This window comes from Spathaspora passalidarum, assembly GCF_000223485.1.
Source record: "Spathaspora passalidarum NRRL Y-27907 unplaced genomic scaffold SPAPAscaffold_4, whole genome shotgun sequence".
NCBI classification, from domain to species: domain Eukaryota; kingdom Fungi; phylum Ascomycota; class Pichiomycetes; order Serinales; family Debaryomycetaceae; genus Spathaspora; species Spathaspora passalidarum.
In genome coordinates, this window is record NW_006767428.1 from 1596501 (window position 1) to 1610265 (window position 13765).

Genomic DNA, 13765 nt, shown 5'->3' on the forward strand with positions numbered 1-13765 from the left:
GCTGGATAAGAATGTCAAACGGTCCAATATATTCTTGAATATCAAGCAGTAAAGGTATAAATTCAGGGGTATGTCAAAGGGTGGGTGAATATCACAAGGAAATTATATTATCAACAAAAACAATCTTTTGCCCTCTAATGTCAAACAGGGTTTGTTTGATAATTCTAATTTAGAGGGGTGGGTATGTAGTGTAGGTATAGAAATGGTGGTGGCTTGGTTGATTTCTTAACTATCGCTAATGGTATTGTGGTAAAATAAAGCAATAAGTTAGAAAGTTGGTTGTAAAATTGGTTATAAGATTGGGTTGTAAATTTTGTGAACGGTAAAAAAAAAGCCCGTATTAAAAAAGAAACCCAAAAAATTTTTTTTTTTGAATTAAACAAAACAAACACGTAATCTCCTAATCTGTAAATTGCCATTGAAATTTTTTACAGGTTATTTTCATATGCCAACAAAATGTGTTACTGTTCCTGTAAGGAAAGTTGTGGTTAGAACTAACCTGCAAGGAATACTGTGCAACACAATCTCACCCGTAGGGGGGTTGCAGTTTAGACCTCCCTCATTATTTTATTGCAAAATAATATCTCTCACCACATTTCTTTTGTTTGACGAGGGTGTTCGTTTATTCCGCCCTTACATTCTATAATTAGAAAAGACCAAGTGTTTATATCTTGATGTGGCAATGCAGCACTAAATAACACAGGCAGAAAAGAAGGAAGAAGTTAACATTTGAGACATTACACATATCTGATTTAGACGTGAGTTTGTCAACAGTATTCACTAGCATATGCCAATCTTTTTGCTTTGTAGTTTTAGTCTAATTTTAGTAAAGTAAGGAACTATACATAAAGAAGGTTATAGTTCAGGAACAATCTAAATCTCGAAGCATATCGCCTTCTTTGATTTTTCTATGTCGTCAAATTGAAGCTATAGTGGCTTGTGTTGATATTTTTGTATCACGTGAGAGTTGTCAAAACTGCGAATACATCATCCAGTTGAGTTCTACTAATCTGCTTGCACGATAACTAAAAACCTTCCGCAAGAAGTGGAATGTTTCTCGCTAGAATCTAAAGTTAAGGTTTGAATTATTCAAAAGATTAAAAATATGGGGATTAGGTTTCTCAACCTTGTTTCTATTTATTTTGTTTATATTTTGGCAATTTTTTTTGCAACAATCTTATAATTTCCTTCAAAGATTTGAATAAAGTTACAAATTCAATTAAAAGTTCAATCGTAAATGCTCTATAATCTTTTACAATAGTACATTCTAATTCTACCTGCAGAAACAAACCATCATCAACTTACCCCCAAAATGTTATAATTCAGGAATCACTGTGAAGGTTCGGAGTTTCTCATTCGCCTCGACATAGACCTCAACCAGTGCTAACCTAGTTATTCAAAAGTTGTGGGGACACTTCATCAATAACTTTCATTAACAAGGCTGCAAAAGTGGTTAAATTACGTAATGATGGCGGATCGCTGTTCCCGTGTTTGCTCGTGGAATTATATTTAGCGCACCCCAAAAAAAAGACAACAGACTCCCTCCACCATCCTCCACAGTTAACAATACAATTTGAAATTAAAGTGGAACAATTGGCCTACTCTTTGTTTTTTTAGTACATTCCGCTTTATTTGTGAATGAATTTTTCTTCTTTGGGATTTCTCCCGCTTTAATTTTACTAATTACCGACAAACACATATGACTCCGAATTTTACCCCACATTGCTTACTTATATAATCGGGCCCTACGCTTTTTTTTTTCCAGATGATTTTTTTTTTCACATTCGCCGTTATCTCCTATCTTGAATCAAACTAGTAAAGATGGTCCTTACATTAGAAGAAGTAGCTAAACATAACACACAAAAAGATTGCTGGGTTATCATTCATGATAAGGCATATGATGTATCTGATTTTGTGATGGAACATCCGGGTGGTCTGGCTATTATTTTGAAATATGCTGGTAAAGATGCAACCAAAGCATTTGATCCAGTTCATCCTGGTGATACTTTAGTTAAATATTTGAAACCAGAATACCATAAAGGTGAGGTTGAGAAAAAGAAGAAATCAGTCAAACCTAAGCCTGAGCCAGAAGTTGAAGTATCCAGTTCAAGTGATACCGTGGTTGACGAGTATGATGTTGAATATGATGAACAAGAAGGTAAATTGCCAATTTCTGCTACTGTATCTGCAGCCGCTGATGCATATGAAGAAGATGATGACGACGATGAAGATAATGATCCTCGTGAAATCGAACGTCGTAAGAATATCAAGAATAAACCCGATCTTTCTCAAATCTACAATCTTAATGATTTTGAATTTGTTGCTCGTCACACCATGGAACATACTGCATGGGCTTATTATTCTTCAGGATGTGATGATGAAATTACTTTGAGAGAAAATCATCTTAGTTACCACAGAATCTTCTTTAAGCCTAGAGTTATGGTTGATGTTACTAATATTGATCTTAGTACAACTATGTTAGGGGCCAAGGTAGCACTGCCATTTTATATTACTGCCACTGCATTGGGTAGATTAGGTCATCCAGATGGAGAAAAAGTGCTTACTAGAAGTGCTGCAAAACAAGGTATCATTCAAATGATTCCTACCCTTGCTTCCTGTTCATTTGATGAAATTGTCGATGAGGCTACTGACAAGCAAACGCAATGGTTCCAGTTATATGTTAATTCTGATCGTGAAATATGTAAAGAGATTATTGAACATGCTGAGGAGAGAGGTATGAAAGGACTATTCATTACCGTGGATGCCCCACAATTGGGTCGTCGTGAAAAGGATATGAGATCTAAACAAATTGAAGATATAAGTCATGTTCAAGGTGATGATGCAGATGTTGATAGAAGTCAGGGTGCAGCAAGAGCCATCAGTTCGTTTATTGACACTTCCTTGAAATGGGACGATTTGAAATGGTTTAAATCGGTTACCAAGATGCCTATTATTCTTAAGGGAGTTCAATGTGTGGAAGATGCAATTATTGCCGCTAAATTAGGATGTCAAGGTGTAGTTTTAAGTAATCATGGTGGTAGACAGTTGGAATTTTCCAGACCTCCTTTGGAAGTCTTGATTGAATTAATGCCAGTTTTAAGACAACAAGGGTTGGATAAGAATTTCGAAGTTTATATTGATGGTGGAGTTAGAAGAGCTACTGATATTCTTAAGGCAATGTGTTTAGGTGCTAAAGGTGTGGGAATAGGTCGACCATTTCTTTATGCTATGTCAACCTATGGAGATGAAGGTGTAACTAAAGCTATTCAAATCTTAAAAGATGAAATGGTTATGAATATGAGATTATTGGGAGTTACCTCCATTGATCAATTAAATGAAAGCTATGTGGATGTAAGAAACATTACCAACCGCGTAGTGTCCCAAGACAAATTGTTTGGTAGTGTATACGAACCTTTGGCTGCACCAGCCTTTAAGGACTCCAAGTTGTAGAGACTAGAGGTTTATACAATAGATACTACTAAGAAAACTTATTATAACATGTAATGAAACTATGTAAGCGTGCCTTTAGCACTATATGATTTTCTGCAGGAATATGCTTGGACGGCTCGAGATTTACATATCTCGTAATAGGTTACTAACCAGGAAATGCCGTGGGTAAACAAGAGTCGGAAGATGCTAAATAATTTGACGAGATTTGATTGCCGGGTAATGATAAGCTAATCTCGGTAAAATAGCACATGTTCGGAACAAGAACAATGAAATAATTCTATCCGATTACAACTAACAATGTTCATCTGAATTAGACATACACATCTCGAATTTCGAGCTCTAAAAGAAAAAGAAAAAAAGTCAAAAAAAAAAGAAAATAAGATGAATTCGGAAATGGTGGAGAACGGATCAAAAAGGTTGCTACGCTGGACAATACGCGACCAATAAAGACAGCAGCAAATGATATCCAGTGACTAAAAACCAACTTGACTACGTAATTTTAGATCGTCTTAAACCTGACGTAGAAGCGGGGGTTTCTTGGCTTTAGTCTACGTTGTCTACCCATCAAATTAAAGTACAATGTACTGAAGCTTACGTCATAGTAGTAAAATTTAGACACCACAGGGGAAAAAAAAAACCTAAAAAAAATTTTTTTGAGTGCATTCCGCGCCCTTTTTATTTTCTCCTTTTTAAAATTTTTTTTTGTTTCACCTCAGCCGTTGTTTCCTCTAGCTATTTTTTCTTATACAGTTGCGTTTTGGATGTTTTTGTAAAAAAAAAGAAAAAAGAAAAAGGGAAAAAAAAGGGACAAGTTAACAGCCAGCTACCGCCGCCGCCCCCTCACCTACGTTGTTCAATAACACTTTCCTTAATAACAATAAGAAAATCCATCGAATATATTCTACATTGTCCATTTTAAAGGTTAACATTTTGCATAAAGTCATTTTCAGTCATTTCTTTTTGTTTTTCCCAAAATTTAAACGCATATCCCTTGTACGATGGTGCTTATTAATGGGGTGAAGTATGCTTGTGAGAGGTGCATACGAGGTCATAGGGTCACAACATGCACCCACACAGATCAACCCTTAACTATGATCAAACCAAAGGGTAGACCAGCTACACAATGTCAACACTGTCGAGATCAACGGAAAATGAAGAACTTACATACTTCTTGCACATGTGGTAAAAAAGGGAAACCTCCAGGAACTCATTTGGCTTCGTGTGCTTGCCATAAAAATTCACATTGTACTTGTAACCAAACCCTGAAAAAGACTGGCACTATTAATGGTAATATACATCATATGTCCGCTTCGGAACGTGCAAAGAAGAAATCTTTAATTAATGCTGCAAATGCTGATATTAAAAAGAAGGCTTCAGAGACAAACTTTACTCCTAGCGACTCTCCTCAAAGTCAACAGAGTCAGAATCTAAATCAAGAACAACTGCAACCAGAAACTCCATCGTATTCTTCATATTCAAATCCAAATCTGAATTTTGTTATTGACGATATTGTCATTCCTTTTGATGTTGGTAATGGATTATTTGACTTGTTTTCTCATCATTCCGATGGTAACTTAACTGATTATAATTCGCAACGGTCAACCCCATCTCAACAAATTCTTCAAAATGGATCTTCTATTAAGCATGAACAAAATAATACTCCTAGTACGAATAACGACTTTAATGATGATACTAATTCCCAATATAATCTTGATGCAATCAACCAACCAACCAATAGTAACACAAATATCGCCAAAAGCAATAGTATAGACACCAATAGCAACAATAACAATAACAACAATAACACGGACAGACTGCAAGATGATTTTTCTCCAAATAAAGGAATAACGAATCACTTGAGTCCCACTGAAATAGATTTGGTGGATCATATGTTTCCATTATTTCCCTTGGTTGGAAATCAAAGTTTTGAGAGTGAAAATCAACCATTACTGACTATTCCTCAAGAGATTATCAAACCAAGCAAGCCTCCACCTCCACAACAACCAAAACCAATGCGACCTACGGTCATGACTCATAGCAGCAGTCTTCAAAATGGTATGGCATCATCAGTTAATTCCATCAACAGTGTAGCAACTTCGACAAGCACAACTGGGAATCATAATCAATTCACATCAGTACGACTCAAACGTCCTGAAAGTGTTTTGTCTATAACTTCAAATTCTTCCTCACGATCGTATGATGTTGTTGGCAATCCAACAGCTTATAACCAAGGAACATTTATAAGTGGAAGCTTACCCATGTCTTCAACATCAGCTGCATTCCCTCCTTCAGATGCATTCAATAATTCAAATAGCAATGACGACAACTTTGGGCACCATCTGCACCATTTTGGTAGAACTGGATTAGGGTCAACAAGCAATATTGGAACCCAATTGACTAAAATTGAATCGGAATTGTACACGGAGAGCTTCTTTGATGAAAATATGGATAGTGTTAACATTAATCAACCTAATTTGTCAGCATCGTCTTCAGTACCTAATTTTTATGGTGTACAAGATAGTGCTCCTGCCAATGGCTCTGTTCCTGATTTGACATTTGCCAATAATAACGATTCAGTATCTGACTTTGGATATGACAAGGCTTCATCAGTTCCTACCAATCCCTTGGAATATGATATACCATTGTATCAAGAAATGTTTACCCCAATAATGGGATCAAAACCGTATGTATTTGATCAATTTAATGATTATAAGGATCAACTGCACCAACAAAAACAACTGCCCATAACTTCACAAGCAAAGTCATCTCCACTAAAACAATCCCCACAAGGCCAACAAGCCCAACCATAAAAGTTATCACTTAGTTATGAAAACCTATAAAATATAAAAACATCTCGCGATATATTCTTTTCTTGTGTATTAAAGCTATATATTATTTATTAATAGATTTTTTCGATTCTGCATCTATTTGCAAATTTTGTAATCGCGTGATATTTGAATCCATCGTAAGGGCACTTGTGGTATTAGTTGGTTGTTTTTGTATATGAGGCTCAGCAGGCTCATCATGTAAGTATATCGATAATATTTCATCTGGTATTTCAAGAATTGATTTAGATTGCATTTCTTGAAGTCTAGCAAGTCGAAGAATATATTCTAAAAGGGAAAGTGGATTACTTGCTTTAACGTTAATTTCCTTCTCCGCGGTTTCCTTCTGGTCTTCCTCCTCCTCGTCGTCGTCGTCTTCATCGTCGTCATCAAATTCACCTTTGTTTAATTCGCCTAATGCTATCCATTCTTCTTCTTCTTGGTCAACCAACTTAATAATTAACACAGGCGAATTTCTTTCTTCAAGACGCAATAGCTTTCCTGAACCGGTAAAGAACATCCGCTCAATTAACTTCAAATCAAACTCTCTCTTCAGGGGCTTGTCGTCATCTTCATGATATCTTCCATCATTAAAATCCTCGATTATTTGCAACTTGTATTCGAACTTCCCCTTCCCCTTAACAATTTTAACCAGACTTCTAGCATATGTTTCTTTCCAACTTATAGATTTCAAGTCGTCAAATTCCTCCCCTTCAACATATTTCAATCTACTTGGATTGTAAAATATAGTGTACATCACCAAATCAAAGCCGGGCCCAATCTGGTCGCCCTTGCTGTTATTTAAATAATTGGCAGCTTGAAGCAATCTACCTGGTGATACATTCTTGGAATTGGTTTGTCCTGAAAAGTTCACACCCAGAGTAAGTAATGCCAAATTAAGAACGGGGATAGCTTCATTTATATCTTGTAAAAGCCTATTCATATATTTCTCAACCTTTTCAGTAGCTTCAACTTCGTTCTTGCTATTTAGCCCTGTAAGTATCTCACTCAAATGGTCGTCAAATTCTGTGAATTGAGCATGTAACTCATCAATTAACTCAATGGTTGAATCAAGGATCGAACTGGAACGTGCATTGGCAAGTTTTATAAGTTCGATTGTAGGTGTTAGTATCTCAATTTTTAAGTGTAACTTACGTCGTTGCTTTTCGATCCGCAATTGTTGTGCCAGTTTTGGGATTTGAGAAATGAAACTGGTAATTGTTTTAATGGCAAATCCTGAAGCAAGAGAGATCCCTGATCTGATAGCAAAGCTCACTGCTTGATTACTTGCTTTTGCAAAGATTTCATCCATATTGATTAAAGCACTGATAACACTGGAAATCTTTTTGTGTGGCGATAGCTCCCTTGTTTGTGCTGCCAAAAAAAAAGAAAAGAAAAAAAGAAGGTTCCATAGAACTGGAAACGGGCGCGTTGTTTTTGTTTACAAAGCTATCTCTTTGCTTACTAACACCAAAACACAACAACAAGAAATGGCAGTGAGGAAACCTTTGAAGCAATTTACTACTCCCTTGGGTTCCGGTGCTGGAGTACCCAAGGAGAAAAGACCACCAAAAGTCACTGACTCGGCCACGCGTTTGGCTCGACCTTTTAAAGTTCCATTTGCCTCGCGTGGCCAAAGTGGTCATGGTGGTACTGCAACGACGCGAGGACGTCCTATTCGTGATGCCCGACGGAAAGTTACAACTTATGCAGATGGTGTTATGACTGAAGAAGATTTACCGGTTGATTCTGAAGGCGAAGTAATCCATCAAAAAAGATTTGGAGCTCTTATGCCGCGAGCTATTCTAAACGGTCACAACTTGACTAATAATGAAAATAAACTAAAGCGATCTTTTACAGTGCCCTTCAAGAAGGAAAATATAAAAGAAGGAGATATCATACGGGGCCCACCACCACCATTAGGAACAAAAATTCGGCCTATACTCCCACCAAGACCGCTTTATGATCCTACCAGTGAGTTTGCAGTAGTGTTGTATGACCCTACTGTGGATATTATTCCAAAGGCAGATGATGAGAAAGAAGAGAAACAAGAACTGCCTACACCAGAACCGCAAGAACCACAAGCTAAAAAAAGAAGAGTTCACAAATCACTTGCTGAAATCTTGGGTATTGTAACAGATCCAGAAGCAGCACTTGCCAAGTATCCCGATGTTCCCGTTGTTATTGATCCTAAACTAGCAAAGATTCTTCGTCCGCATCAAGTTGCCGGGGTTAAGTTTTTATATAGATGTACTGCTGGATTAATTGATCCACGAGCAAAGGGATGTATCATGGCAGATGAGATGGGGTTGGGGAAAACATTACAATGCCTTGCTCTTATGTGGACATTACTTCGTCAATCTCCTCGAGGAAAACGTACAATTGAAAAGTGTATTATTGTATGTCCCTCTTCTTTGGTTCGTAATTGGGCCAATGAAATTGTTAAATGGCTAGGAGAAGGCGTATTGACCCCCTTGGCAGTTGATGGGAAATCAACCAAATCAAATGATCTAGGTTTAGCATTACAACAATGGTCAACAGCTACTGGTAGAAACGTTGTCCGTCCAGTGTTAATTGTTTCTTACGAAACTTTACGAAGAAATGTTGATAAGTTGGCCGGTACAGAAGTTGGGCTAATGTTAGCTGATGAAGGGCATAGATTAAAGAATGGTGATTCGTTAACATTTACAGCATTAAACTCGTTAAAATGTGAAAGAAGAGTTATTTTATCAGGGACCCCAATCCAAAATGATTTATCCGAATATTTTTCGTTGTTAAACTTTGCCAACCCAGGTTATTTAGGTACAAGAAATGACTTCAAACGTAATTTTGAAAATGTTATTCTTCGGGGAAGAGATGCCGACGCTACTGATAAAGAACGAGCCAAGAGTGATGAAAAATTGACAGAGTTATCACAAATGGTATCCAAGTTCATTATTAGAAGAACCAATGATATTTTGTCAAAATATTTACCGGTCAAATACGAATATGTTTTATTCACAGGGTTATCACCCATGCAAAGTGCTCTATATAACTATTTCATTACATCTCCAGAAATCAAGAAACTTCTTCGAGGTACAGGATCACAGCCATTGAAAGCAATTGGTTTATTGAAGAAACTTTGCAATCATCCAGATTTATTAAACCTCCCCGACGATATTGAAGGTTGTGAAGAATTAATCCCCGAAGATTATTCTTCCTCCATAGGGGCCAGTGGAAGAAACAGAGAGATTCAAACTTGGTTCAGTGGTAAGTTTATGATTTTGGAAAGATTCTTGCATCAAATAAATACAGAAACCAATGATAAGATTGTTCTTATTTCAAATTACACACAAACTCTTGATCTTATTGAGAAAATGTGTCGTTATAAGAAATATGGTGTTCTTAGATTAGATGGTACTATGAATATCAATAAACGTCAGAAGTTGGTGGACAAATTTAATGATCCAGATGGTTCAGAATTCATCTTCTTGTTATCTTCAAAAGCAGGTGGTTGTGGTATTAATTTAATTGGTGCCAACAGATTAGTATTGATTGATCCAGATTGGAATCCAGCTCTGGATCAACAAGCTTTAGCTAGAGTATGGAGAGATGGACAAAAGAAGGATTGTTTTATTTATAGATTCATATCAACAGGTACAATTGAAGAGAAGATTTTCCAGAGACAATCCATGAAATTATCACTCTCAAGTTGTGTGGTTGATGAAAAAGAAGATGTTGAAAGATTATTTAGTGCTGATAATTTGAGGCAATTATTTCTATACGCACCAGATACAATATGTGATACACATGACACTTTCCATTGCAAACGTTGTTCATTGGAGAAGGGCCAATTTCTAAAACCACCAGCTATGTTGTACGGAGATGCCACTACTTGGAACCATTTAAATCATGCTTCTTTAGCTAATAATCAAGATTCATTGATTGCAAATGAGTCGCAATTCAATGATATTTCCTTTGCTTTTCAGTATATATCGCATTTGTAATAGATATATATATATAGAATAATATACTAGCATTAAAACCCGGTGTCTCCTCACATGCTAATGACTTGCAAGGTTATCCGGTACGAGTCAAAAATCTTTTACATTCAGGAAATTGGATTAATGTTTATTCACTGCTGCATTAAAACCTTAAACAGAATATGGTTGCAAGATTTTTCATTTTAACCTGAATGAGTTTTGTTTTCGGGGTTACAGATCCGTCATTAGCGTTTGATACAGTTGGTCACCCGCTCCATTTTTCACTCCTCCCTCCCCCCTTCCAACGGGTTCATGTTCCCTTTGTATTGAAGCTCATCGACTACAATAAGATTATGACGATGTGTTAATCATACGATATCAACATTCTTCGTGCATAACAGGTAATCGGGTACTTTTATCCGCTCAGGAACCCACACTTTGTTGTACCTTGGTGAATAATGCGCGAGGCAAACTAATCTTAGTCCCTCCACCACATTGTTTCTTTTTTAACCCCCGCATTAGAAATGGAAAAACTCCGATTGATTCAAAATCACAGGCGGAGATATATATCTGCACGAAACTCCAGGAAATAGGAAATAACAACAGTAAACTTTCTTTGCAGTTATCAACCAAACAGTAAAATGTCTGAACCTTCTAATCCAATAATCATCGTTGGTGGTGGTCTTGCTGGTCTTTCCGCTGCACATCAAGCTTACCTTCGTGGTGCAAATGTTGTCCTTCTTGACAAGCAGGGCTTTCTTAGTGGTAACAGTGGTAAAGCAACTTCAGGTATTAATGGTGCTCTTACACGTACCCAAGTCCAATTAGGTATTAAGGATTCGGTTGAGCAGTTTTATAATGATACCTTGAAGGCAGCCAAAGATAGAGCAAATCCTGATTTGATTCGGGTTTTAACTTATGATTCCGCGGATGCCGTCCATTGGCTTCAAGATGTTTTCGAATTGGACCTAAGTGTTGTTTCTAGGCTTGGTGGTGCTTCTCAACCAAGAACCCACCGTGGTCACGACTCGAAGTTCCCTGGTATGGCTATAACTTACAGACTTTTGGAAAGATTGGAAAGTTTAAGTGAAACAGAGCCTGATCGTGTTCAAATCTTAAAACATTGTCAGGTTATAGACTTGTTAATTGACGATAATGACAAAGGAAAAGTTGTTGGTGTTAAGTATAAGAACCTTCAGGACAAATCCAAGAATGAAGTTCATGGTCCTGTAATCATGCTGACTGGTGGCTATGCTGCTGATTTCACCAAGAACAGTTTGTTAAGAAAGTATCGTCCCGATATCATTGATCTTCCTTCAACTAATGGTAATCATGCTACGGGGGATGGTCAAAAGATAATCATGAAGAATCATGGTGTGGGTATTGATATGGATAAAGTCCAAGTCCATCCTACTGGTCTTATTGACTACCGTGATACTGATGTGGTTATGGGCAAGAAAACTCCTAGATTTTTATTCCTTGGTGCTGAAGCTTTGCGTGGTGAAGGTGGGGTTTTATTCAATTCTAAAGGAGAAAGGTTTGTTGATGAATTAGGAACTAGAGACTGGGTTTCTGGAGAAATGGAAAAGCAATTCAAGCAGGGAAATGGTCCTATTAGGTTGGTGTTGAATGAAGCGTCTGGTAAGAATTTGGAATTCCATGTTAAGCACTATTCCCTGAGAAATTTGATGAGAACTATCACTGGTAAGGAATTAGTGGCTGAATTGGGTTGTACTGAAGAATCATTCAAACAGCAATGTGACACTTATAACAAAGCTTTGAGAGGTGAGAGTCCTGATCCTTTTGGAAAGAAATATTTCCCAGAAACTCCATTTGAATATGATCCCAATGCAAAATATCATGTTGCTTTTGTTACTCGAGTGTTACACTTCACTATGGGTGGGGTTAAAATTAATGACAAGGCTCAAGTGTTAACAGAATCAGATAAACCCTTTGAAGGATTATATGCTGCTGGAGAAGTTGCAGGTGGTGTCCATGGACACAACAGATTAGGTGGATCTTCCTTATTGGCATGTGTCGTTTATGGTAGATTGGCAGCTGACCAAGCTTGCAGTTACAGTTTGCGGAAGCTCAGTACTGGTGTTGTTTCTGGTTCCTCTACTAATTCAATTGGTGCCACTACAGCTAACAGTAGATTGAATATGATTGGTTTACATATTGATCCTAACGGTAAGATTGTTATTGAATTGTCTGCTAATAAAACTGGTGTAACTTCCCAAGTAAACGAGGTAAGTCCAGGACAAGTCCAGCCAGCTGAACTTACACCAGCACCAGCAGCAACTAAACCCGCGTCTAAGCCAGAACCTAAAAAGCCGTTTTCAGTTCCAGAACGTGAATTTACAGCTGAAGAAGTTGCTAAACACAACACTGCTGATGACTGTTGGTGCATTGTCAAGAATGTCGTTCTCGATTGTACCCCATTCTTGAAATATCATCCTGGTGGTGCTGAATCAATCCTTAACTTTGCTGGAAAAGATGCTTCTGAAAGTTTTGCAATGTTACATGAAGACAATGTCATCCCAAAGTATGTTGCAAGTCATGTATTGGGAAGATTGAAAGGAGAAACCCCTTGTCTAAATATTTAGTGCAGTCAATTACATGCAATTCTCCGTGGAATATTGCAGCCATGTAAACGTAAAATTTCTGTGTAAATTGAATAAATAACTATAAATGATCAATATTTAATTATGATGGATTTAATGTTAATGATTCTACTTAACTTTCTTCAGCAAGGGAAGCAGTGTATTCTTCGATGCCCATTAATTCTGCGCTTTCTTTGACAGCTTCAGGGTCATCAAGCTTAATGTGAGCAATCCAACCATTACCCATTGGGTCAATGTTAAGGATGGTTGGGTTACTGTTTAAATCGGTGTTAACAGCAACAATTTCACCGGCAACTGGAGAGTAAATTTCAGAAGCTGATTTGACGGATTCAACGGAACCAATAACATCTCCAACTTCAACTTTATCACCAACTTCTGGTAATTCAACATAAGTAACATCCCCAAGAGCTTCAGAAGCGTAATCAGTAATACCAACAAAAGCAGAAGTGTCTGGGAAAACAGCTAACCATTCATGTTCAGGGGTATATTTAACGTATTCCGGACCATCACCACTCAAGTATTTGTATACGTGAGAACCCTTGTTCAACTTGTAACTGATTGTGTTCATGGTGACTCTAGTTGTGGAGAAGAGAGCAGTTCTGGTGACTCTTGGAGCGGCGTTGAAGGCTACTCTTCTTAATGCGGGGGTGGTTCTCAATAAGGACTTGAACATTGTAACTTGTTTATATAATGCGCCAGGCAATGAATATGAAAAAAAAAGCAGTGAAAAGGACTAAAGGTAAGTCGAATTGGATGTATCAATTGAAAGAAAGAAACCAAACTAACGACAAGGGAAAAGAATTGGCTATTTATGATGGAATGGCATCAATAAAATTACAAAATTGAAAACGAAAGGAAAAAAAAACGCCTAAAATTTTATGGGCTGATGAATTGTATTGATGTA

At 37.2% G+C, this 13765-nt stretch overlaps 6 protein-coding genes across 6 annotated transcripts; 4 read left to right on the forward strand and 2 right to left on the reverse strand. All coding sequences in view use genetic code 12, as the record gives it.

Moving 5' to 3' along the window:
- Positions 1 to 1786: 1786 nt before the first annotated feature.
- Positions 1787 to 3784, forward strand: CYB2 (Cyb2p; the record flags this gene model as incomplete). The annotated part of the gene is made up of 1 exon (XM_007375803.1): positions 1787 to 3784. One exon carries the CDS (start codon positions 1822 to 1824, stop codon positions 3448 to 3450), a length of 1629 nt encoding a protein of 542 aa, XP_007375865.1.
- Positions 3785 to 4278: 494 nt separating this feature from the next.
- CUP2 (Cup2p) lies at positions 4279 to 7599 on the forward strand (the record flags this gene model as incomplete). The annotated part of the gene is made up of 1 exon (XM_007375804.1): positions 4279 to 7599. One exon carries the CDS (start codon positions 4752 to 4754, stop codon positions 6258 to 6260), a length of 1509 nt encoding a protein of 502 aa, XP_007375866.1.
- SPAPADRAFT_55998 (uncharacterized protein) lies at positions 6343 to 7587 on the reverse strand (the record flags this gene model as incomplete). Its single annotated transcript, XM_007375805.1, has 1 exon — positions 6343 to 7587. One exon carries the CDS (start codon positions 7585 to 7587, stop codon positions 6343 to 6345), a length of 1245 nt encoding a protein of 414 aa, XP_007375867.1.
- A 166-nt stretch (positions 7600 to 7765) lies between the features above and the next one.
- RAD54 (DNA-dependent ATPase) lies at positions 7766 to 10261 on the forward strand (the record flags this gene model as incomplete). Its single annotated transcript, XM_007375806.1, has 1 exon — positions 7766 to 10261. The coding sequence occupies one exon, from the start codon at positions 7766 to 7768 to the stop codon at positions 10259 to 10261; it is 2496 nt and encodes an 831-aa protein (XP_007375868.1).
- Positions 10262 to 10855: 594 nt separating this feature from the next.
- OSM2 (fumarate reductase) lies at positions 10856 to 12938 on the forward strand (the record flags this gene model as incomplete). Its single annotated transcript, XM_007375807.1, has 1 exon — positions 10856 to 12938. The coding sequence occupies one exon, from the start codon at positions 10879 to 10881 to the stop codon at positions 12841 to 12843; it is 1965 nt and encodes a 654-aa protein (XP_007375869.1).
- Positions 12889 to 13698, reverse strand: GCV3 (glycine decarboxylase subunit H; the record flags this gene model as incomplete). Its single annotated transcript, XM_007375808.1, has 1 exon — positions 12889 to 13698. One exon carries the CDS (start codon positions 13532 to 13534, stop codon positions 12974 to 12976), a length of 561 nt encoding a protein of 186 aa, XP_007375870.1.
- Between the last annotated feature and the right edge of the window lie 67 nt (positions 13699 to 13765).